Source organism: Ciconia boyciana, chromosome 33, assembly GCF_034638445.1.
Source record: "Ciconia boyciana chromosome 33, ASM3463844v1, whole genome shotgun sequence".
NCBI lineage: Eukaryota > Metazoa > Chordata > Aves > Ciconiiformes > Ciconiidae > Ciconia > Ciconia boyciana.
Genome location: NC_132966.1, coordinates 381,479 through 404,032, shown reverse-complemented (window position 1 = coordinate 404,032; position 22,554 = coordinate 381,479). Strand labels below are relative to the sequence as shown.

The 22,554-nt window shown below is 70.5% G+C and overlaps 1 protein-coding gene across 1 annotated transcript in view; it reads left to right on the top strand.

The window, feature by feature from the left end:
• RYR1 (ryanodine receptor 1) overlaps positions 1-22,554 on the top strand; it is a 128,129-nt gene that overhangs the window by 5,759 nt on the left and 99,816 nt on the right. The window contains 16 exon segments of the mRNA XM_072848771.1: positions 284-403; positions 2,653-2,757; positions 4,243-4,317; positions 4,395-4,473; positions 5,256-5,368; positions 6,611-6,704; positions 6,794-6,887; positions 7,014-7,088; positions 9,331-9,487; positions 11,368-11,532; positions 12,922-13,043; positions 16,825-17,023; positions 18,673-18,808; positions 20,133-20,228; positions 21,438-21,556; positions 21,621-21,754. Of these exon segments, the coding sequence (XP_072704872.1) occupies positions 284-403; positions 2,653-2,757; positions 4,243-4,317; positions 4,395-4,473; positions 5,256-5,368; positions 6,611-6,704; positions 6,794-6,887; positions 7,014-7,088; positions 9,331-9,487; positions 11,368-11,532; positions 12,922-13,043; positions 16,825-17,023; positions 18,673-18,808; positions 20,133-20,228; positions 21,438-21,556; positions 21,621-21,754 (1,883 nt within the window).

Below are 22,554 nucleotides of genomic sequence, written 5' to 3'. Positions count from 1 at the left end.
GTTCCGTGGGTGGCCGTGGGGGTTCCGGGGGGCCGTGGGTGGCCGTGGAGGTGCTGTGGGGGTTCCGGGGGTTCCGGGGGCCGTGGGTGGCCGTGGGGGTTCCGGGGGGGTCCCGTGGGGGTTCCGGGGGGGCCGTGGGTGGCCGTGGGGGTTCCAGGGGGGTCCCGTGGGGGTTCCGGGGGGGCCGTGGGTGGCCGTGGGGGTTCCGTGGCGGTGCCGGGGGGCCGTGCGTGGCCGGGGGGTGCCGGGGGCCGTGGGCCCCGGGGCTGAGCTGGGCCCGCAGGAGGACGAGGTGGTCCTGCAGTGCTCGGCCGCGCTGCCGCAGGAGCAGCTCAAGCTCTGCCTGGCGGCCGAGGGCTTCGGCAACCGGCTCTGCTCGCTGGAGCCCACCTCCAACGCGCAGGTGGGGGCTGGGGGGCCGGGGGGCTGGGGGTCCCGGGGGGCTGGGGGCGTCCCTGGAGCCCACCTCCAACGCGCAGGTGGGGGCCGGGGGGGCGGGGGGGCTGGGGGTCCCGGGGGGCTGGGGGCGTCCCTGGAGCCCACCTCCAACGCGCAGGTGGGGGGCCGGGGGCCGGGGGGCTGGGGGTCCCGGGGGGGCTGGGGGCGTCCCTGGAGCCCACCTCCAACGCGCAGGTGGGGGGCCGGGGGCCGGGGGGCTGGGGGGCTGGGGGGTCCCTGGAGCCCACCTCCAACGCGCAGGTGGGGGCCGGGGGGCTGGGGGCTGGGGTCCCGGGGGGCTGGGGGGTCCCTGGAGCCCACCTCCAACACGCAGGTGGGGGCCGGGGCAGGGGCTGGGGGCTGGGGGTCCCGGGGGAGGCTGGGGGGTCCCTGGAGCCCACCTCCAACGCGCAGGTGGGGGGCCGGGGGGCCGGGGGTCCCGGGGGTCCCTGGAGCCCACCTCCAACACGCAGGTGGGGGGCCAGGGCGGGGCGGGGTGGGCTGGGGGGGCTGGGGGGTCCCTGGAGCCCACCTCCAATGCGCAGGTGGGGGCCGGGGGGGCAGGGGGGCTGGGGGCTGGGGGTCCCGGGGAGGCTGGGGGCGTCCTGGAGCCCACCTCCAACGCGCAGGTGGGGGCCGGGGGGCCGGGGGGGCTGGGGGCTGGGGGTCCCGGGGGGTCCCTGGAGCGTCCCTGGAGCCCACCTCCAACACTCAGGTGGGGGGCCGGGGGGGCCGGCGGGTGTGGGGACACCCCGTGGCACCGGGGTTGGGGGCATGGGACCCCCACTGTCACCTGGCCTGGGGACATGGGGACACCCCATAGCACCCAATATGGGGGCGCGGGGCACTGCCACCCCCGGGCGTAAGGACATGGGGGCCCTCGGGCCCCCCCGCGCCCTGGCAGGGGACACCGGGCACCCCGAATCCCGTGGCAGGGGGGCGTGGGGACCCCACTGTCAGCCGGTATGGGGACAGGGGGACACCCTGTACCCCCTGGCCTGGGGACACGGGGACCCCAATGTTACTGGGGAGGGGGACAAGGGGGACCCCAGAACCCCCTGGCCTGGGGACAGGGGGACCCCAATGTTACTGGGCCGGGGGACAGGGGGACCCCAATGTTGCGGGGCAGGGGGACAGGCGCACCCCAGAACCCCCTGGCCTGGGGACAGGGGGACCCCAATGTTGCTGGGGAGGGGGACAAGGGGGACCCCAGAACCCCCTGGCACGGGGACAGGGGGACCCCAATGTTGCTGGGGAGGGGGACGGGGGACCCCAGAACCCCCTGGCCTGGGGACAGGGGGACCCCAATGTTACTGGGCCTGGGGACAGGGGGACCCCAATGTTGCTGGGCAGGGGGACCCCAATGTTGCTGGGCAGGGGGACAGGGGGGCATGGGGGACCCCAGTGCCCCCTGCCATGGGGACAAGGGGACCCCAATGTTACTGGGCCTGGGGACAGGGGGACCCCAATGTTACTGGACAGGGGGACCCCAATGTTGCTGGGCAGGGGGACAGGGGCACCCCAGAACCCCCTGGCCTGGGGACAGGGGGACCCCAATGTTACTGGGGAGGGGGACAAGGGGGACCCCAGAACCCCCTAGCACGGGGACAAGGGGACCCCAATGTTACTGGGGAGGGGGACGGGGGACCCCAGAACCCCCTGGCCTGGGGACAGGGGGACCCCAATGTTACTGGGGAGGGGGACAAGGGGGACCCCAGAACCCCCTGGCCTGGGGACAGGGGGACCCCAATGTTGCCGGGGAGGGGGACGGGGGGACCCCAGAACCCCCTGGCCTGGGGACAGGGGGACCCCAGTGTCGCTGGGCAGGGGGACAGGGGGCATGGGGACCCCAGTGCCCCCTGCCATGGGGACAAGGGGACCCCAATGTTACTGGGCCTGGGGACAGGGGGACCCCAATGTTACTGGGGAGGGGGACAAGGGGGACCCCAGAACCCCCTAGCACGGGGACAAGGGGACCCCAATGTTACTGGGGAGGGGGATGGGGGGACCCCAATGTTGCCGGGGAGGGGGACGGGGGGACCCCAGAACCCCCTGGCCTGGGGACAGGGGGACCCCAATGTCGCTGGACAGGGGGATAGGGGCACCCCAGAACCCCCGGGCCTGGGGACAGGGGGACCCCAGCTCCGCTTGGCAAGGGGACAAGGGGGCCCGTGGGGGACCCCGGTGCCCCCCTGACCCCCCGTGCCCCCCCAGAACGTGCCCCCCGACCTGGCCGTCTGCTGCTTCGTGCTGGAGCAGTCGCTCTCGGTGCGGGCGCTGCAGGAGATGCTGGCCAACGCCCCCGAGGCGGGGGCCGAGGTGGGTCTGGGGGGGCCGGGGGGGCCCGGGCGGCGGGGGGGGCCCGGGGGGCGCGGGGGGCCCGGCCCCCCTTGACCCCCCCTCTTCTCTCTCCCCCTCCCCGCACCCACCCCAGGGGGTCGATCTGGACAAGTGGGTAGGTGCCACTGTGGTGCGGTGACCCCCTCCTCATCCTCGCCTTCCTCCTCCTCCTCCTCCTCCTCCTCCTCCTCTGCGCACGCCCCGCCCCCACCTCCAGCACCCCAAAGTGTCCGGGGGGGCTCTGCTGCGCCCCCCCACCCCCCCGCATGGACCCAGGCGTCCGGGTGTGCCCCTCCCCGCCCGCAGCCCCCACCTCCGCATGGACCCCGGCGTGAGCACGAGGGGCGTGCGACGCACAGGGTGCCCCCACACGGCCCGGGCACGAGGGGCGTGCGACGCACGGGTCACCCCAACGTGGGGCTTGCACGAGGGCCGTGCGACACATGGGGTACCCCAGTACGGGTCTCGCACGAGGGGCGTGCAACACTCGGGGTGCACAGCTCCAGCACGAGGAGCGTGCGACGCACGGGTCACCCCGACCCAGCTCTCGCACGAGGGGTGTGCAACCCACGGGTCACCCCAATATGGGTGTCACACGAGGGGCGTGCAACACCCGGGGTGCACAGCTCTCGCACGAGGGCCATGCAATGCACGGGTCACCCCAACCCAGCTCTCGCACGAGGGCCGTGCAACCCACAGGATACCCCAGTACGGGTCTTGCACGAGGGGTGTGCAACATTCGGGGTGCACAGCTCTCGCACGAGGACCGTGCAACCCGTGGGGTACCCCAATACGAGTCTTGCACGAGGGGCGTGCAACACCCGGGGCGCACAGCTCTCGCACGAGGACCGTGCAACCCACGGGGTACCCCAATGCGGGTCTCGCACGAGGGGTGTGCAACATTCGGGGTGCACAGCTCCAGCACGAGGAGCGTGCGACGCACGGGTCACCCCGACCCAGCTCTCGCACGAGGGCCGTGCAACCCACGGGGTACCCCAATACGGGTCTCGCACGAGGGGTGTGCAACGCACGGGTCACCCCAATATGGGTGTCACACGAGGGGCGTGCAACACCCGGGGTGCACAGCTCTCGCACGAGGGCCGTGCGACCCACGGGGTACCCCAATGCGGGTCTCGCACGAGGGGTGTGCAACGCACGGGTCACCCCAATATGGGTGTCACACGAGGGGTGTGCAACACCCGGGGTGCACAGCTCTCGCATGAGGGCCGTGCAACCCACGGGGTACCCCAATGCGGGTCTCGCACGAGGGGCGTGCAACACCCGGGGTGCACAGCTCTCGCACGAGGGCCGCGCGACGCACGCGTCACCCCGACGTGGGTCTCGCGCGAGGGGTGCCCGGCTCTGTCACGACGGCCGTGCAGACCCCGGGGTGCGGCCAGCCCGGAGCAGGCCCCGGGGGTTGGGGGGTGTCGGGGGGTCCCCGCTGACCCCGGCCCCCCCCAGTCGTCGCAGGGCGGGGGACACCGGACGCTGCTCTACGGCCACGCCATCCTCCTGCGGCACTCCCACAGCGGCATGGTGAGGGGGGGCCGGGGGCGGGGGGCCCGGGGGCTCGGGGACCCCATGTAACGGGGTGTCCCCCCCCGCCCCCCCAGTACCTGAGCTGCCTCACCACCTCCCGCTCCGTCACCGACAAACTGGCCTTCGACGTGGGGCTGCAGAAGGACGCGACCGGTATGGGGGGGCCGGGGCTTTGGGGGGTCCCCGAAGGCTTTGGGGGGTGGCGGGGGGAGGGGGCCGGGGGGTTGGGGGTCGCCTTAGGCGAGAGGGAGCGGGGGTCCCGATGGGCTTTGGGGGTTACAGGTTCGGGGGGGTCCCCTGGGGTTTGGGGGTCACCGTGGGGTGGGGGGTCCTGATGGACGTGGGTGGGGCTTGGGGGGGCCCCTGGGGTTTGGGGGTCCGCCTGGGGGGTCCCTATGGGCCTCGGGGGTTACAGGTTTGGGGGGTCCCCCTGGAGTTTGGGGGTCCCTATGGGCCTTGGGGGGTTGCAGGTTGTGGGGGTTTGGGGTCCCTCTGGGGGTGGGGGTCCTGATGGGCTCTGGGGGGCTTGGGGGTTCCCCGAGCGGGTCCCTATGGGCTTTGGGGGTTGCAGGTTGGGGGTCCCCCTTGGATTTGGGGGTTCCTATGGGCCTTGGGGGTTGCAGATTGTGGTGGGGGGCTTGGGGGTCCCCTTCTGATTTGGGAGTCCCTATGGGCCTTGGGGGGTTACAGGTTGGGGCGCGCTTGGGGTCCCCCTGGGGGGGGCCTGATGGGCTTTGGGTGGGTTGCAAGTTGGGGGGGCTTGGGGGTCCCTATGGGCCTTGAGGGGGGGGTCACAGGTTTGGGGGGGCTTGGGAGGGGGGTTCCGTTGGGCGGGGGGTCCCGTTGGGCCGCGGGGGGTTGCAGGCTGGGCGAGGGGCGCGGGGGGGTCCCCGCGTCCCCGGGGGCGCGGGGTGCCGCAGCCGGGTGCCCCGCAGGCGAGGCGTGCTGGTGGACCACGCACCCCGCGTCCAAGCAGCGCTCGGAGGGCGAGAAGGTGCGGGTGGGCGACGACCTCATCCTCGTCAGCGTCTCCTCCGAGCGCTACCTGGTGAGGGGCGCTTTGCACGAGGGTTTGCACGAGGGTTTGCACGAGGGCCGGTTCGCACGGGCGCGCGGGTGAGCGGCAGCGCGCGAGGGCCCTGTGGCTGCGCAAGCGAGGGCTGGGTGCGGGCACGGGCGAGGGTCGGCGTGCAAGGGCTGGGTGCGTGCGTGAGCAGGGATGAGTGTGCAAGGGCTGGGTGCGTGCGTGAGCAAGGGCTGGGTGCGTGCGTGAGCAGGGATGAGTGTGCAAGGGCTGGGTGCATGCATGAGCAGGGACGAGTGTGCAAGGGCTGGGTGCGTGCGTGAGCAGGGACGAGTGTGCAAGGGCTGGGTGCGTGCGTGAGCAGGGACGAGTGTGCAAGGGCTGGGTGCGTGCGTGAGCAAGGATGAGTGTGCAAGGGCTGGGTGCGTGCGTGAGCAGGGACGAGTGTGCAAGGGCTGGGTGCGTGCGTGTGCAAGGGCTGGGTGCGTGCGTGAGCAAGGATGAGTGTGCAAGGGCTGGGTGCGTGCGTGAGCAAGGATGAGTGTGCAAGGGCTGGGTGCGTGCGTGAGCAGGGATGAGTGTGCAAGGGCTGGGTGTGTGTGTGCGCAAGGATGAGTGTGCAAGGGCTGGGTGCGTGCGTGAGCAGGGACGAGTGTGCAAGGGCTGGGTGCGTGCGTGAGCAAGGACGAGTGTGCAAGGCCTGTGTGTGTGCACAAGCGAGGATCGGCGTGCAAGGGCCATGCGCGCGCACGAGCGAGCTCCAGCGTGCAAGGCCTGGGTGCGTGCGTGTGCAAGGGCTGGGTGCGTGCGTGAGCAGGGACGAGTGTGCAAGGGCTGGGTGCATGCGTGAGCAGGGACGAGTGTGCAAGGGCTGGGTGTGTGTGTGAGCAAGGACGAGTGTGCAAGGCCTGTGTGTGTGCACAAGCGAGGATCGGCGTGCAAGGGCCATGCGCGCGCACGAGCGAGCTCCAGCGTGCAAGGCCTGGGTGCGTGCGTGTGCAAGGGCTGGGTGCGTGTGTGCGCAAGGAGACGAGTGTGCAAGGCCTGGGTGCGTGCATGTGCAAGGACGAGTGTGCAAGGCCTGGGCGCGTGCACGAGCGAGGATCAACGTGCAAGGGGCCGCGTGCGTGCACGAGCGAGCGCCGGGGCACGAGGGCCCTCCCCGCCGCCTCCCCGCTCCCCGCCCTCGCGCCAGTGCACGCGGGCGGGCGTGGCCCGCGCCCCGCCCGTCCCCCCGTGACCCGCCCGCGCCCCGCCCGTGCCCAGCACCTCTCGACGGCCAGCGGGGAGCTGCAGGCCGACGCCTCCTTCATGCAAACGCTCTGGAACATGAACCCCATCTGCTCCGGCTCGGAGGAAGGTGGGCGCTGGGGGGCACGGGGGGCGGGGGGGGGGGGGGGGGCACCCGGGTGTCCCCCCCCCACCCCGACCCCCCCCCGGTGTCCCCAGGCTACGTGACGGGCGGCCACGTCATGCGCCTCTTCCACGGCCACATGGACGAGTGCCTGACCACCTCCGCGCCGGAGCAGGGCGAGGAGCGCAGGTGGGGGGGGACGGGGACCCCCACCCCCGGGTGCCCCTCGCCGGGGGGGTGGGGGGGGTGGGGGTGGCCGTGTCCCCCCCCCGCGCTGTCCCCGTCCCCACGCCGGCGCCCGCGTCCCCGCAGCAGCGCGGTGAGCTACGAGGGCGGAGCCGTCTGCACCCACGCCCGCTCCCTCTGGCGCCTGGAGCCCCTGCGCATCAGGTACGGGGTCCCCGGGGTGTCCCCCCCCCGTCCCCCCCCCCCGTGTCCGTGTCCCCGTGTCACGGCTGCGTCCCCAGGCTGCGTCGCCAAGGCGGCGGCGCCGGTGGCCCCCGGGCGTCCCCGGGGATGTGTCCCCGTGTCCCCAGCCTGCGTCCTCCGTGTCCCCGCGGTCCCGGTGACCCACCCCTGCGTCCCCACGCCGCGTCCCCTGTGTCCCCACGTCCCTGTGACCCATCCCTGGGTCCCCACACTGCGTCCCCCGTGTCCCCTGTGTCCCCGTGACCCACCCCTGTGTCCCCACGCCGCGTCCCCTGTGTCCCCACATCCCTGTGACCCATTCCTGTGTCCCCACACTGCGTCCCCTGTGTCCCCACATCCCGGTGACCCACCCCTGTGTCCCCACGCTGCGTCCCCCATGTCCCCATGACCCACCCCTGTGTCCCCACGCCGCGTCCCCCATGTCCCCATGACCCACCCCTGTGTCCCCACACCGCGTCCCCCGTGTCCCCACGTCCCTGTGACCCACCCCTGTGTCCCCACACTGCGTCCCCCGTGTCCCCACATCCCTGTGACCCACCCCTGTGTCCCCACACTGCGTCCCCGTGTCCCCACGTCCCTGTGACCCATCCCTGGGTCCCCACGTCCCTGTGACCCACCCCTGTGTCCCCACGCTGCGTCCCCCATGTCCCCCTGACCCACCCCTGTGTCCCCACGCCGCGTCCCCTGTGTCCCCGCATCCCTGTGACCCATTCCTGTGTCACCACGGTGCATCCTCCGTGTCCCCATGTCCCTGTGACCCACCCCTGCATCCCCACGCCGCGTCCCCAGTGTCCCCTGTGTCCCCGTGACCCATCCCTGTGTCCCCACACTGTGTCCCCTGTGTCCCCTGTGTCCCCGTGACCCATCCCTGGGTCCCCACACTGCGTCCCCCATGTCCCCATGACCCACCCTTCCGTCCCCACGCCATGTCCCCATGTCCCCATGACCCATTCCTGTGTCCCTACACTGCGTCCCCGTGTCCCCGCATCCCCGTGACCCATCCCTGGGTCCCCATGCTGCGTCCCCCATGTCCCCACGTCCCTGTGACCCATTCCTGTGTCCCCACTCTGCGTCCCCCGTGTCCCCATGTCCCCGTGACCCACCCTGCGTCTCCATGACCCACCCCTGTGTCCCCACACTGCATCCCTGTGTCCCCGTGACCCACCCCTGCGTCCCCACACTGCGTCCCCCGTGTCCCTGTGTCCCCCTGACCCACCCCTGCATCCCCACGCCGCGTCCCCTGTGTCCCCACGTCCCTGTGACCCATCCCTGGGTCCCCACGCTGTGTCCCCTGTGTCCCCTGTGTCCCCGTGACCCATCCCTGGGTCCCCACACTGCGTCCCCCATGTCCCCATGACCCACCCTTCCATCCCCACGCCATGTCCCCATGTCCCCATGACCCATTCCTGTGTCCCTACACTGCGTCCCCCCTGTCCCCACGTCCCTGTGACCCATTCCTGTGTCCCCACTCTGCGTCCCCCGTGTCCCCGTGACCCATCCCTGTGTCCCCATGCTGTGTCCCCCGTGTCCCTGTGACCCACCCCTGTGTCCCTGTGACCCATTCCTGTGTCCCCACACTGTGTCCCCTGTGTCCCCACACTGCGTCCCCTGTGTCCCCATGTCCCCTGACCCACCCCTGCGTCCCCACGCCGCATCCCCTGTGTCCCCACATCCTCGTGACCCATTCCTGTGTCCCCACGCTGCGTCCCCCGTGTCCCTGTGACCCACCCCTGCGTCCCTGTGACCCACCCCTGTGTCCCCATGCTGCGTCCCCCGTGTCCCCGTGTCCCCCTGACCCACCCCTGCGTCCCCACGCCGCGTCCCCTGTGTCCCCACATCCCCGTGACCCATTCCGTGTCCCCACGCTGTGTCCCCCGTGTCCCTGTGACCCACCCCTGCGTCCCTGTGACCCATTCCTGTGTCCCCACACTGCATCCCCCATGTCCCTGCGTCCCCGTGACCCACCCCTCGTCCCACGCTGCGTCCCCTGTGTCCCCACGTCCCTGTGACCCATCCCTGCGTCCCCACGCCGTGTCCCCTGTGTCCCCACGTCCCTGTGACCCATTCCTGTGTCCCCACACTGCGTCCCCCGTGTCCCCACGTCCCCCGACCCACCCCCGCGTCCCCACGCCGCGTCCCCTGTGTCCCCCTCGCCCGTTCTCCCTCCCCGTGTCCCCCGGTGACACGTCGCCCGTGTCCCCAGCTGGAGCGGGAGCCACCTGAAGTGGGGCCAGCCCTTCCGCCTGCGGCACGTCACCACGGGCCGCTACCTGGCGCTGACGGAGGACAAGGGCTTGGCGGGGGTGGAGGCGGCCGCCGCCAACACCCGCGCCTCCGCCTTCTGCTTCCGCGCCTCCAAGGTGGGCGACGGGGACGGGGACGGGGGACGGGGACAGGGGATGGGGACGGGGACAGGGGATGGGGACAGGGGACGGGGACCCGGCCTCGGGGGCGTGGGGTGTCCCCGCGGGATGGGGTGGCTCGGCCGTGGGTGGAGGGAGAGGGGGTGTGGGGTGGTCCCTTGTCCTGTCCCCGATTGGGGTCCCCGTCCTCGTCCTGACCCCGTCCTGGTCCCCATCCCGGTGCCAAGCCCTGTCCTGTCCCCATTCGGGTCCCCGGTCCCCAGCCCTGTCCTGTCCCCATCCTGGTCACTGTCCTGGTCCCAGCCTGATGCTGGTCCCCATCCCGCTCCTCCTGCGGGTCCCCGTCCCCGTCCCTGTCCCCAGCCCTGTCCCCATGCGGGTCCCTGTCCCCATCCCCTGTCCCATCCCCAGCCCTGTCCCCTGTGCAAGTCCTGGTCCCCATCTTGGTCCCCATGTGGGTCGATGTCCCCATCCTGGTCCCCCTGAGGGTCCCTGTCCCCCTGAGGGTCCCTGTCCCCATCCCTGTCCCTGTCCTGGTCCCCCTGAGGGTCCCCATCCCGGTCCCCATCCCTGTCCCCCTGCGGGTCCCTGTCCCCATCCCGCTCCTCCTGCGGGTCCCCGTCCCCAGCCCTGTCCCCGTGTGGGTCCCTGTCCCCATCCCAGTCCCTGTGCAAGTCCTGGTCCCCATCTTGGTCCCCATGTGGGTCAATGTCCCCATCCTGGTCCCCCTGAGGGTCCCTGTCCCCAACCCTGTCCCCATCCTGCTCCCCCCGCAGGTCCCTGTCCCCATCCCAGTCCCTGTGTGGGTCCCTGTCCCCATATTGGTCCCCATGTGGGTCCCTGTCCCCATCCCAGTCCCCTGAGGGTCCCCATCCCCTGAGGGTCCCTGTCCCCATCCCTGTCCCCATCCTGGTCCCCCTGAGGGTCCCTGTCCCCATATTGGTCCCCATGCGGGTCCCTGTCCCCATCGCTGTCCCCATCGCAGTCACCCTGAGGGTCCCTGTCCCCATCCGGTCCCCATCCCTGTCCCCTTGAGGGTCCCTGTCCCCGTCCCTGTCCCCGTCCCTGTCCCCTGAGGGTCCCTGTCCCGTCCTGTCCCCATCCTGTCCCTGTCCTGGTCCCCTGAGGGTCCCTGTCCCCGTCCCTGTCCCATCCCTGGTCCCTGTCCTGTCCCCATCCGGTCCCCATCGCAGTCCCCTGAGGGTCCCTGTCCCCGTCCCTGTCCCCATCCCTGTCCCCATCGCAGTCCCCCTGAGGGTCCCTGTCCCCATCCCTGTCCCTGTCCTGGTCCCCTTGAGGGTCCCTGTCCCCATATTGGTCCCCATGCGGGTCCCTGTCCCCATCGCAGTCCCCCTGAGGGTCCCTGTCCCCATGCGGGTCCCTGTCCCCATCCCTGTCCCCATCGCAGTCCCCCTGAGGGTCCCTGTCCCCATCCCTGTCCCTGTCCTGGTCCCCATGCGGGTCCCTGTCCCCATCGCAGTCCCCCTGAGGGTCCCTGTCCCCCTGAGGGTCCCTGTCCCCGTCCCCGTCCCCATCGCAGTCCCCTTGAGGGTCCCTGTCCCCATCCCGGTCCCCATCCCTGTCCCCATGCGGGTCCCCGTCCCTGTCCCCATCCCTGTCCCCATCGCAGTCCCCTGAGGGTCCCTGTCCCCATCCCTGTCCCCATCCTGGTCCCCCTGAGGGTCCTGTCCCCATCGCAGTCCCCCTGAGGGTCCCTGTCCCCATGCGGGTCCCTGTCCCCATCCCTGTCCCCGTCCCCGTCCCCCTGCGGGTCCCTGTCCCCATCCCTGTCCCCGTCCCCGTCCCCCTGAGGGTCCCTGTCCCCATCCCTGTCCCCGTCCCGGTCCCCGTGCGGGTCCCTGACGCCCCCCCCGCAGGAGAAGCTGGAGGTGGTGGCCAAGCGGGACGTGGAGGGGATGGGGACCCCCGAGATCAAGTACGGGGAGTCCCTCTGCTTCCTGCAGCACGCGGCCAGCGCGCTCTGGCTCACCTACGCCGCCGCCGACACCAAGGCGCTGCGCCTGGGGCTGCTCAAGAGGAAGGTGGGGGCACCCCGGGGGGCTGGGGGGGAGCTGGGGGCTTTGGGGCATCCCCGGGGGGCTTTGGGGGAGCTGGGGGCTTTGGGGCATCCCTGGGGGGCTTTGGGGAGCTGGGGGCTTTGGGGATCTCCATGGGGGTCTTTGGGGGAGCTGGGGGCTTTGGGGATCTCCATGGGGGTCTTTGGGGGAGCTGGGGGCTTTGGGGCATCCCCGGGGGGCCTTGGGGGAGGCTGGGGCTTTGGGGCATCCCCGGGGGCTTTGGGGCATCCCGGGGGGCCTTGGGGAGTTCTGGGGGCTTTGGGGCATCTCTGGGGGGCTTTGGGGGAGCTGGGGGCTTTGGGGCATCCTGGGGGGCTTTGGGGGAGCTGGGGGCTTTGGGGCATCCCCGGGGGCTTTGGGGGAGCTGGGGGCTTTGGGGCATCCCTGGGGGCTTTGGGGGAGCTGGGGCTTTGGGGATCTCCATGGGGGTCTTTGGGGGAGCTGGGGGCTTTGGGGCATCCCGGGGGCCTTGGGGAGTTCTGGGGGCTTTGGGGCATCTCTGGGGGCTTTGGGGGAGCTGGGGGCTTTGGGGCATCCTCGGGGGGCCTTGGGGGAGCTGGGGGCTTTGGGGATCTCCATGGGGGTCTTTGGGGGAGCTGGGGCTTTGGGGCATCCCCGGGGGCCTTGGGGGAGTTCTGGGGGCTTTGGGGCATCTCTGGGGGCCTTGGGGGAGTTCTGGGGGCTGAGGGCATCCCCGGGGGGCTTTGGGGGCAGCTGGGGTCTTTGGGGCATCCTGGGGGACTTTGGGGGGTGATGGGGTCTGGGGGGACTCTGGGGGCATCCCCGGGGGGCTTTGGGGGGCTGGGGTCTTTGGCGCATCCCGGGGGGCCTTGGGGGACTTGGGTCTTTGGAGGGCTGGGGGCATCCCTGGGGGCTTTGGGGGAGCTGGGGGCTTTGGGGCATCCCCGGGGGGCTTTGGGGGGGTGATGGGGTCTGGGGGGCTGGGGGCATCCCCGGGGGCCTTGGGGGGTGATGGGGTCTGGGGGGCTGGGGACATCCCCGGGAGGCTTTGGGGGGTGATGGGGTCTGGGGGGGCTGGGGGCATCCCCGGGGGGGCCTTGGGGGGCTTGGGTCTTTGGAGGGCTGGGGGCATCCTCGGGGGGCTTTGGGGGGCTGGGGTCTTTGGGGATCTCCATGGGGGTCTTTGGGGGTGGGGGGGGGCTTTGGGGCACCTTTGGGGGTGGGGGTTCTCTGGGGTCTCGGGGCTCCTGGGGGTCTCGGAGAGGCCCTCGTCTCTCTCCGGGGGGGCTCTGGGCCCCCTGAGGGGGTCCCTGAAGCACCTTTGGGGTGGTGGGGGACAGCGGGGGGCTCCGGGTGCCCCCCTCCGCTGACCCCCCAACCTGTCCCCCCCAGGCCATCCTGCACCAGGAGGGGCACATGGACGACGCCCTCTCCCTCACCCGCTCCCAGCGCCAGGAGTCGCAGGCGGCGCGGATGGTCTACAGCACGGGGGGGCTGTACGGGCACTTCATCAGGTGGGGCTGGGGGCTATGGGGGCTATGGGGGCTATGGGGCTGGTCTACAGCACGGGGGGCTGTACGGGCACTTCATCAGGTGGGGCTGGGGGCTATGGGGGGCTATGGGGGCTATGGGGCTGGTCTACAGCACGGGGGCTGTACGGGCACTTCATCAGGTGGGGCTGGGGGCTATGGGGGGGCTATGGGGGCTATGGGGGCTATGGGGCTGGTCTACAGCACGGGGGGGCTGTACGGGCACTTCATCAGGTGGGGCTGGGGGCTATGGGGGGGCTATGGGGGGCTATGGGGGCTATGGGGCTGGTCTACAGCACGGGGGGCTGTACGGGCACTTCATCAGGTGGGGCTGGGGGCTATGGGGGGCTATGGGGGGCTATGGGGGCTATGGGGCTGGGGCTGGTCTACAGCACGGGGGGCTGTACGGGCACTTCATCAGGTGGGGCTGGGGGCTATGGGGGGCTATGGGGGGCTATGGGGCTATGGGGCTGGGGCTGGTCTACAGCACGGGGGGGCTGTACGGGCACTTCATCAGGTGGGGCTGGGGGCTGTGGGGGGCTATGGGGGGCTATGGGGGGCTATGGGGGCTATGGGGCTGGGGCTGGTCTACAGCACGGGGGGCTGTACGGGCACTTCATCAGGTGGGGCTGGGGGGCTATGGGGGCTATGGGGGCTATGGGGGCTATGGGGGCTATGGGGCTGGGGCTGGTCTACAGCACGGGGGGCTGTACGGGCACTTCATCAGGTGGGGCTGGGGGCTATGGGGGGCTATGGGGGCTATGGGGCTGGTCTACAGCACGGGGGGGCTGTACGGGCACTTCATCAGGTGGGGCTGGGGGCTATGGGGGGCTATGGGGGCTATGGGGGGCTATGGGGGCTATGGGGCTGGTCTACAGCACGGGGGGCTGTACGGGCACTTCATCAGGTGGGGCTGGGGGCTATGGGGGGGGCTATGGGGGGCTATGGGGGCTATGGGGCTGGGGCTGGTCTACAGCACGGGGGGCTGTACGGGCACTTCATCAGGTGGGGCTGGGGGCTATGGGGGCTATGGGGGCTATGGGGGGCTATGGGGGCTATGGGGCTGGGGCTGGTCTACAGCACAGGGGGCTGTACGGGCACTTCATCAGGTGGGGCTGGGGGCTATGGGGGCTATGGGGGGCTATGGGGGCTATGGGGCTATGGGGCTGGTCTACAGCACGGGGGGCTGTACGGGCACTTCATCAGGTGGGGCTGGGGGCTATGGGGGGGGGGCTATGGGGGCTATGGGGGGCTATGGGGGCTATGGGGCTGGGGCTGGTCTACAGCACGGGGGGCTGTACGGGCACTTCATCCAGGTGGGGCTGGGGGCTATGGGGGGCTATGGGGGGCTATGGGGCTATGGGGGCTATGGGGCTGGTCTACAGCACGGGGGCTGTACGGGCACTTCATCAGGTGGGGCTGGGGGCTATGGGGGCTATGGGGGCTATGGGGGGCTATGGGGGCTATGGGGCTGGGGCTGGTCTACAGCACGGGGGGCTGTACGGGCACTTCATCAGGTGGGGCTGGGGGCTGTGGGGGGCTATGGGGGCTATGGGGCTATGGGGCTGGGGCTGGTCTACAGCACGGGGGGCTGTACGGGCACTTCATCAGGTGGGGCTGGGGGCTATGGGGGGGCTATGGGGGCTATGGGGCTATGGGGCTGGGGCTGGTCTACAGCACGGGGGCTGTACGGGCACTTCATCAGGTGGGGCTGGGGGCTATGGGGGGGCTATGGGGCTATGGGTGCTATGGGGCTGGGGCTGGTCTACAGCACGGGGGGCTGTACGGGCACTTCATCAGGTGGGGCTGGGGGGCTATGGGGGCTATGGGGGGCTATGGGGGCTATGGGGGCTATGGGGCTGGGGCTGGTCTACAGCACGGGGGGCTGTACGGGCACTTCATCAGGTGGGGCTGGGGGCTATGGGGGCTATGGGGGGCTATGGGGGCTATGGGGGCTATGGGGGCTATGGGGCTGGTCTACAGCACGGGGGGCTGTACGGGCACTTCATCCAGGTGGGGCTGGGGGCTATGGGGGGCTATGGGGGCTGTGGGGGGCTATGGGGGCTATGGGGCTGGGGCTGGTCTACAGCACGGGGGGCTGTACGGGCACTTCATCAGGTGGGGCTGGGGGGCTATGGGGGGCTATGGGGGCTATGGGGGGCTATGGGGGCTATGGGGCTGGGGCTGGTCTACAGCACGGGGGGCTGTACGGGCACTTCATCAGGTGGGGCTGGGGGCTATGGGGGGCTATGGGGGCTATGGGGCTGGTCTACAGCACGGGGGGCTGTACGGGCACTTCATCAGGTGGGGCTGGGGGCTATGGGGGGGCTATGGGGGGCTATGGGGCTGGGGCTGGTCTACAGCACGGGGGGCTGTACGGGCACTTCATCAGGTGGGGCTGGGGGCTATGGGGGAGGCTGTGGGGGGCTCTGTGGGGCTCTCTATGGGGCTCTCTATGGGGGTCTCTCTGGTGGGTGTCTATGGGGGCTCTCTATGGGGGTCTCTATGGGGGCGTCTGTGTTGCTCTATGGGGCCTCTCTATGGGGCTCTCTATGGGGGCCTCTCTGTGTTGCTCTATGGGGGCTCTCTATGGGGGTCTCTATGGGGCTCTCTATGGGGGTCTCTATGGGGGTCTCTATGGTGGGTCTCTATGTGTTGCTCTATGGGGCTCTCTATGGGGCTCTCTATGGGGGGTCTCTATGTGGGAGCTCTATGGTGGGTGTCTATGGGGGCTCTCTCTCTATGGGGCTCTGTCTCTCTCTATGGGGCTCTATGGGGACTCTCTCTATGAAGTCTCTGTGGGGCTCTCTGTGGGGCTCTCTCTATGGGCTCTCTCTGGGGCTCTCTCTATGGGAGCTCTCTCTGGGGCTCTGGGGGCTCTCTCTATGGGAGCTCTCTCTATGGGGGCTCTCTGTGGGGCTCTATGGGGCTCTCTATGGGGGCTCTCTCTATGGGGCTCTCTCTATGGGGTGGTCTCTCTGTGGGGCTCTGTGGGGCTCTATGGGGCTCTCTATGGGGCTCTCTCTGTGGGGCTCTATGGGGCTCTCTATGGGGGGTCTCTATGTGGGGCTCTATGGTGGGTGTCTGTGTTGCTCTATGGGGGCTCTCTATGGGGCTCTCTATGGGGGTCTCTATGGGGGGCTCTATGGTGGGTGTCTATGGGGGCTCTCTATGGGGGTCTCTCTATGGGGCTCTGTGGGGCTCTCTCTATGGGGCTCTATGGGGACTCTCTCTATGGGGGTCTCTCTGTGGGAGCTCTGTGGGGCTCTATGGGGGCTCTCTCTATGGGGGCTCTCTCTATGGGTCTCCCTATGGGTCTCTCTGCGGGGCTCTATGGGGGCTCTCCCTATGGGTCTCTCTATGGGTCTCTCTGTGGGGCTCTCTCTGTGGGGCTCTGTGGGGCTCTCTATGGGGGTCTCTCTGCGGGGCTCTGTGGGGCTCTCTATGGGTCTCTCTGCGGGGCTCTATGGGGGCTCTCCCTATGGGTCTCTCTATGGGTCTCTCTATGGGGCTCTGTGGGGCTCTATGGGTCTCTCTATGGGGCTCTCTCTGTGGGGCTCTCTATGGGGGGTCTCTCTGTGGGGCTCTCTATGGGGCTCTATGGGGCTCTATGGGGACTCTCTCTATGGGGGGGTCTCTCTGTGGGGCTCTCTATGGGGCTCTCTATGGGGGCTCTCTCTATGGGTCTCTCTGTGGGGCTCTATGGGTCTCCCTATGGGTCCCTCTGCGGGGCTCTGTGGGGTGACCCCGCGGCGCCCGCCCGCAGGAGCCTGGACGCGCTGGGGGGGCGGGGCCGGGGGGCTCCCCCCGCGGGCGCCCCGCCCCCGCTGCCGATCGCCGCCGTCATCCTGAGCCTGCGGGACCTGATCGGGTACTTCCGGCCGCCGCCCCCCGAGCTGCAGCACGGCCGGAGGCAGGGGCGGCTGCGGGCCCTGCGCGCGCGGCAGAGCCTCTTCCAGCAGGAGGTGGGGGAGGGGCGGGGGAGGGCGGGGGAGGGGAGGGGCCTGGGGGAGGGGGTATGGAGGGGAGGGGCCGGGGGAGGGAGGTATGGAGGAGGGGCCTAGGGGAGGGGCCTAGGGGGAGGGGGTATGGAGGAGGGGCCTAGGGGAGGGGGTATGGAGGGAGGGGATATGGAGGGGAGGGCCGGGGGAGGGGGTATGGAGGGGAGGGGTATGGAGGGGAGGGCCTAGGGGAGGGGGTATGGAGGGGAGGGGCAGAGGGGAGGTGGGGGAGGGGCCTAGGGGAGGGGGTATGGAGGAGGGGCCTAGGGGAGTGGGATATGGAGGGGAGGGGGTATGGAGGAGGGGCCTAGGGGAGGGGGATATGGAGGAGGGGCCTGGGGGAGGGGTATGGAGGAGGGGATATGGAGGGGAGGGGCCTAGGGGAGGGGGTATGGAGGAGGGGCCTAGGGAGGGGGTATGGAGGAGGGGCCTAGGGGGAGGGGATATGGAGGGGAGGGGCAGAGGGGGAGGGGGTTATGGAGGGGAGGGGCAGAGGGGAGGTGGGGGAGGGGCCTAGGGGGAGGGGGTATGGAGGGAGGGGGTATGGAGGAGGGGCCGGGGGAAGGGGCCTGGGGGAGGTGGGGAGGAGGGGATATGGAGGGAGGGCAGAGGGGAGGTGGGGGAGGGGCCTAGGGGGAGGGGATATGGAGGGGAGGGGCCTAGGGGAGGGGGTATGGAGGGAGGGGCCTAGGGGGAGTGGGATATGGAGGGAGGGGATATGGAGGGGAGGGGCCTGGGGGAGGGGGTATGGAGGGAGGGGCCTGGGGGAGGGGGTATGGAGGGAGGGGCCTAGGGGGAGGGGATATGGAGGGAGGGGCCGGGGGAGGGGGTATGGAGGAGGGGCTTAGGGGGAGGGGATATGGAGGGGAGGGGCAGAGGGGAGGGGTTATGGAGGGAGGGGCAGAGGGGAGGTGGGGAGGGGCCTAGGGGGAGGGGTATGGAGGGAGGGGGTATGGAGGGAGGGCCGGGGGAGGGGGGTATGGAGGAGGGGCCTAGGGGAGTGGGATATGGAGGGAGGGGGTATGGAGGGGAGGGGCAGAGGGGAGGTGTGGGAGGGGCCGGGGGAGGGGCCTAGGGGGATTGGGATATGGAAGGGAGGGGATATGGAGGGGAGGGGCCTGGGGGAGGGGGATATGGAGGGAGGGGCAGAGGGGAGGTGGGGGGAGGGGCCTAGGGGAGAGGGGGATATGGAGGGAGGGGCTTAGGGGAGGGGCCGGGGAGGTGGGGGAGGGGCCATGTGGGGACCGGCCATGTGGGGAGGGGATATGAGGGAGGGGCAGAGGGGATGTGGAGGGAGGGGCCTAGGGGGAGAGGCGTGGGGGGAGGGGTCTGGGGGAGGGCCATAGGGGGATGGGGATATGGAGGGAGGGGCTTAGGGGAGGGGCATATGGGGGAGGGGAAGGGGGAGGAGCATAGGGGAGAGGGGGATATGGGGGGCAGATGGGGGCAGGGGGATTTGGGGGGGATGGGGACACGGGGGGCCGGGCGCAGCCTCTTCCAGCAGGAGCTGGGACCCCCTCGGGGGTGCGGGCAGGGGGGGCTCCTGGGGCTGCGCGGGGGTGGCCGTGGGGCTGGGGGCTGCCGGGGGCAGAGCGTGACCCCCGCGGCCTCAGGGCATGATCACGCTGGTGCTGAACTGCATCGACCGCCTCAACGTCTACAGCACGGCCGCCCACTTCGCCGAGTTCGCCGGCGAGGAGGCGGCCGCGTCCTGGAAGGAGATCGTCAACCTGCTCTACGAGCTGCTGGGTGGGCGCTTGGGGGCTGCGGGGCGGGCTGGGGGCTGCGGGGCCGTGGGGCGGGCTGGGGGCCCTGGGGCGGGCTGTCAGCCTGCTCTACGAGCTGCTGGGTGGGTGCTTGGGGGCTGCGGGACGGGCTGGGGGCTGCGGGGCCGTGGGGCGGGCTGGGGGCCCTGGGGCGGGCTGTCAACCTGCTCTACGAGCTGCTGGGTGGGCGCCTGGGGGCTGCGGGGCGGGCTGTGGGGCTGTGGGGCCGTGGGGCGGGCTGGGGGCCCTGGGGCAGGCTGTCAACCTGCTCTACGAGCTGCTGGGTGGGCGCCTGGGGGCTGCGGGGCGGGCTGGGGGCTGCGTGGCCGTGGGGCGGGCTGGGGGCTGTGGGGCAGGCCATCACCCTGCTCTACGAGCTGCTGGGTGGGCGCCTGGGGGCTGCGGGGCGGGCTGGGGGCTGTGGGGCCGTGGGGTGGGCTGGGGGCTGTGGGGCAGGCTGTCAACCTGCTCTACGAGCTGCTGGGTGGGCGCCTGGGGGCTGCGGGGCGGGCTGGGGGCTGCGGGGCCGTGGGGCGGGCTGGGAGCCGTGGGGCAGGGTGGGGGGCAGTGAGGTGGGATGGGCCAGGGTGCTATGGGGCATGATGGGGGCTGTGGGGCAGCACGGGATGCTATGGGGCAGGCTGGGTGCTATGGGGTGGGACGAGGAGCTATGGCGCAATATGGGGGCTATGGGGCATACAGGGTGCTATGGGGTGGGACAAGAAGCTATGGGGCAGTATGGGGGCTATGGAGCATACGGGGTGGTATGGGGTAGTATGGGGAGCTATGGGGCAGTATGGGGTGCAATGGGCGCTATGGGGCAGGACAAGAAGCTATGGGGCAGTATGGGGAGCTATGGGGCAGTATGGGGTGCTAAGGGGCATAGGGGGTGGCATGGGGTGCAATGGGGCGCTATGGGGCAGGACAAGAAGCTATGGGGCGGTATGGGGAGCTATGGGGCAGTATGGGGGGCTACGGGGCAGTATGGGGGGCTAGGGAGCATACAGGGTGGTATGGGGTAGTATGGGGGCTATGGGGCATATGGGGTGGTATGGGGCGGGACAAGAAGCTATGGGGCAGTAAGGGGCATAGGGGTGGCATGGGGTGCAATGGGGCGCTATGGGGCAGGACAAGAAGCTATGGGGCGGTATGGGGAGCTATGGGGCGGTATGGGGGGCTACGGGGCGGTATGGGGGGCTATGGGACATACGGGGTGCCGTGGGGCGCTATGGGGTGCCGTGGGGTGGGCAGGGCCAGCAGTGGGGCAGGCGGGGGTGCTGTGGGTCCCTGACCCCCGTGCCCCCCAGCCTCGCTGATCCGGGGGAACCGCGCCAACTGCGCCCTCTTCTCCACCAACCTGGACTGGCTGGTCAGCAAGCTGGACCGGCTGGAGGCCTCCTCGGGTCCGTGGGGCGCTGGGGGGCTGGGACGCTCATGTGGGGCTGGGACCCTTGCAGGGGGGCTGGGACCTTCCTATGGGGCTGGGGACCCTCGTATGGGGCTGGGACCTTCCTATGGGGCTGGAGACCCTTGCACAGGGGCTGGGACCTTCCTATGGGGCTGGGTCCCCTCCTATGGGGCTGGAGACCCTTCCTGTGGGGCTGGGGACCCTCCTGTGGGGCTGAGGACCCTCCTGTGGGGCTGGGGACCCTCCTATGGGGCTGGGTCCCTCCTATGGGGCTGAGGACCTTACTGTGGGGCTGAGGATCCCTATATGGGGCTGGGGACCCTCCTGTGGGCCTGAGGACCCTCCTATGGGGCTGGGGACCCTCATGTGGGGCTGAGGATCCCCCTATGGGGCTGGGTCCCTCCTGTGGGGCTGGGGACCCTCCCGTGGGGCTGGGTCCCTCCTACGGAGCTGAGGACCCTCCTGTGGGGCTGAGGATCCCCCTATGGGGCTGGGGATCCCCCTATGGGGCTGGGCCCCTCCTGTGGGGCTGGGGACCCTCCTGTGGGGCTGGGTCCCTCCTACGGAGCTGAGGACCTTCCTATGGTTCTGAGGACCTTCCTATGGGGCTGGGTCCCTCCTGTGGGGCTGGGGACCCTCATGTGGGGCTGAGGATCCCCCTATGGGGCTGGGGACCTTCATGTGGGGCTGGGTCCCTCCTACGGAGCTGAGGACCCTCCTACGGTTCTGAGGATCCCCCTGTGGGGCTGGGCCCCTCCTGTGGGGCTGGGGACCCTCCTGTGGGGCTGGGTCCCTCCTACGGAGCTGAGGACCCTCCTACGGTTCTGAGGACCTTCCTATGGGGCTGGGGACCTTCATGTGGGGCTGGGTCCCTCCTACGGTTCTGAGGATCCCCCTGTGGGGCTGGGCCCCTCCTGTGGTTCTGAGGATCCCCCTATGGTTCTGAGGACCCCCCTATGGGGCTGGGTCCCTCCCATGGGGCTGGGTCCCTCCTGTGGGGCTGGGTCCCTCCTACGGTTCTGAGGATCCCCCTGTGGGGCTGGGTCCTTCATGTGGGGCTGGGTCCCTCCTACGGAGCTGAGGACCCTCCTATGGTTCTGAGGACCCCCCTATGGGGCTGGGTCCCTCCCGTGGGGCTGGGTCCCCCCTATGGGGCTGGGTCCCTCCCGTGGGGCTGGGCCCCTCACGGGGGTCGCTGGGGCAGGCATCCTGGAGGTGCTCTACTGCGTCCTCATCGAGAGCCCCGAGGTCCTCAACATCATCCAGGAGAACCACATCAAGTCCATCATCTCCCTGCTGGACAAGCACGGCCGCAACCACAAGGTGGGGAGGGGCCCCCGCCGGGGTGGGGGAGGACCCGGCCCGCGCTCACGGCGTCGCCGCCCAGGTGCTGGACGTGCTCTGCTCCCTCTGCGTCTGCAACGCGGTGGCCGTGCGCTCCAACCAGACCCTCATCACCGAGAACCTCCTGCCCCGCCGGGACCTGCTGCTGCAGACCGGGCTGGTCAACTACGTCACCAGGTGGGGCGGGGTGCTCCTGGGGGGCTGGGGTGCTCCTGGGGGCTGGGGTGCTCCTGGGGGTCTTGAGATGTTCCTGGGGGCCTTGGGGTGCTCCTGGGGGCCTTGAGATGTTCCTGGGGATCCTTGGGGTGCTCCTGGGGGTCTGGGGTGCTCCTGGAGAACCCTGAGATGTTCCTGGGGGTCCTTGGGGTGCTTCTTGAGGACCTTGAGGTGCTCCTGGGGATCCTTGGGGTGCTCCTGGGGGTCCTTGGGGTGCTCCTGGAGGATCTTGAGATGTTCCTGGGGGTCTTGGGGTGCTCCTGGGGGTCCTTGGGGTGCTTCTGGAGAACCTTGAGGTGCTCCTGGGGGCTTGGGGTGCTCCTGGGGGTCTTGGGGTGCTCCTGGAGGATCTTGAGATGTTCCTGGGGGCTTGGGGTGCTTCTGGGGGTCCTTGGGGTGCACCTGGGGGCTGGGTGCTCCTGGGGGCTGGGGTGCTCCTGGGGATCTTGGGGTGCTCCTGGGGGTCCTTGGGGTGCTTCTGGAGAACCTTGAGGTGCTCCTGGGGGGCTTGGGGTGCTCCTGGAGGATCTTGAGATGTTCCTGGGGGCTTGGGGTGCCTCTGGGGGTCCTTGGGGTGCTTCTGCAGAACCTTGGGGTGCTCCTGGGGGCTGGGGGTGCTCCTGGGGGGCTGGGGGTGCTTCTGGGGGTCTTGGGGTGCTCCTGGGGGCTGGGTGCTCCTGGGGGCTTGGGGTGCTCCTGGGGGTCCTTGGGGTGCTTCTGGAGAACCTTGGGGTGCTCCTGGGGGCTGGGGTGCTCCTGGG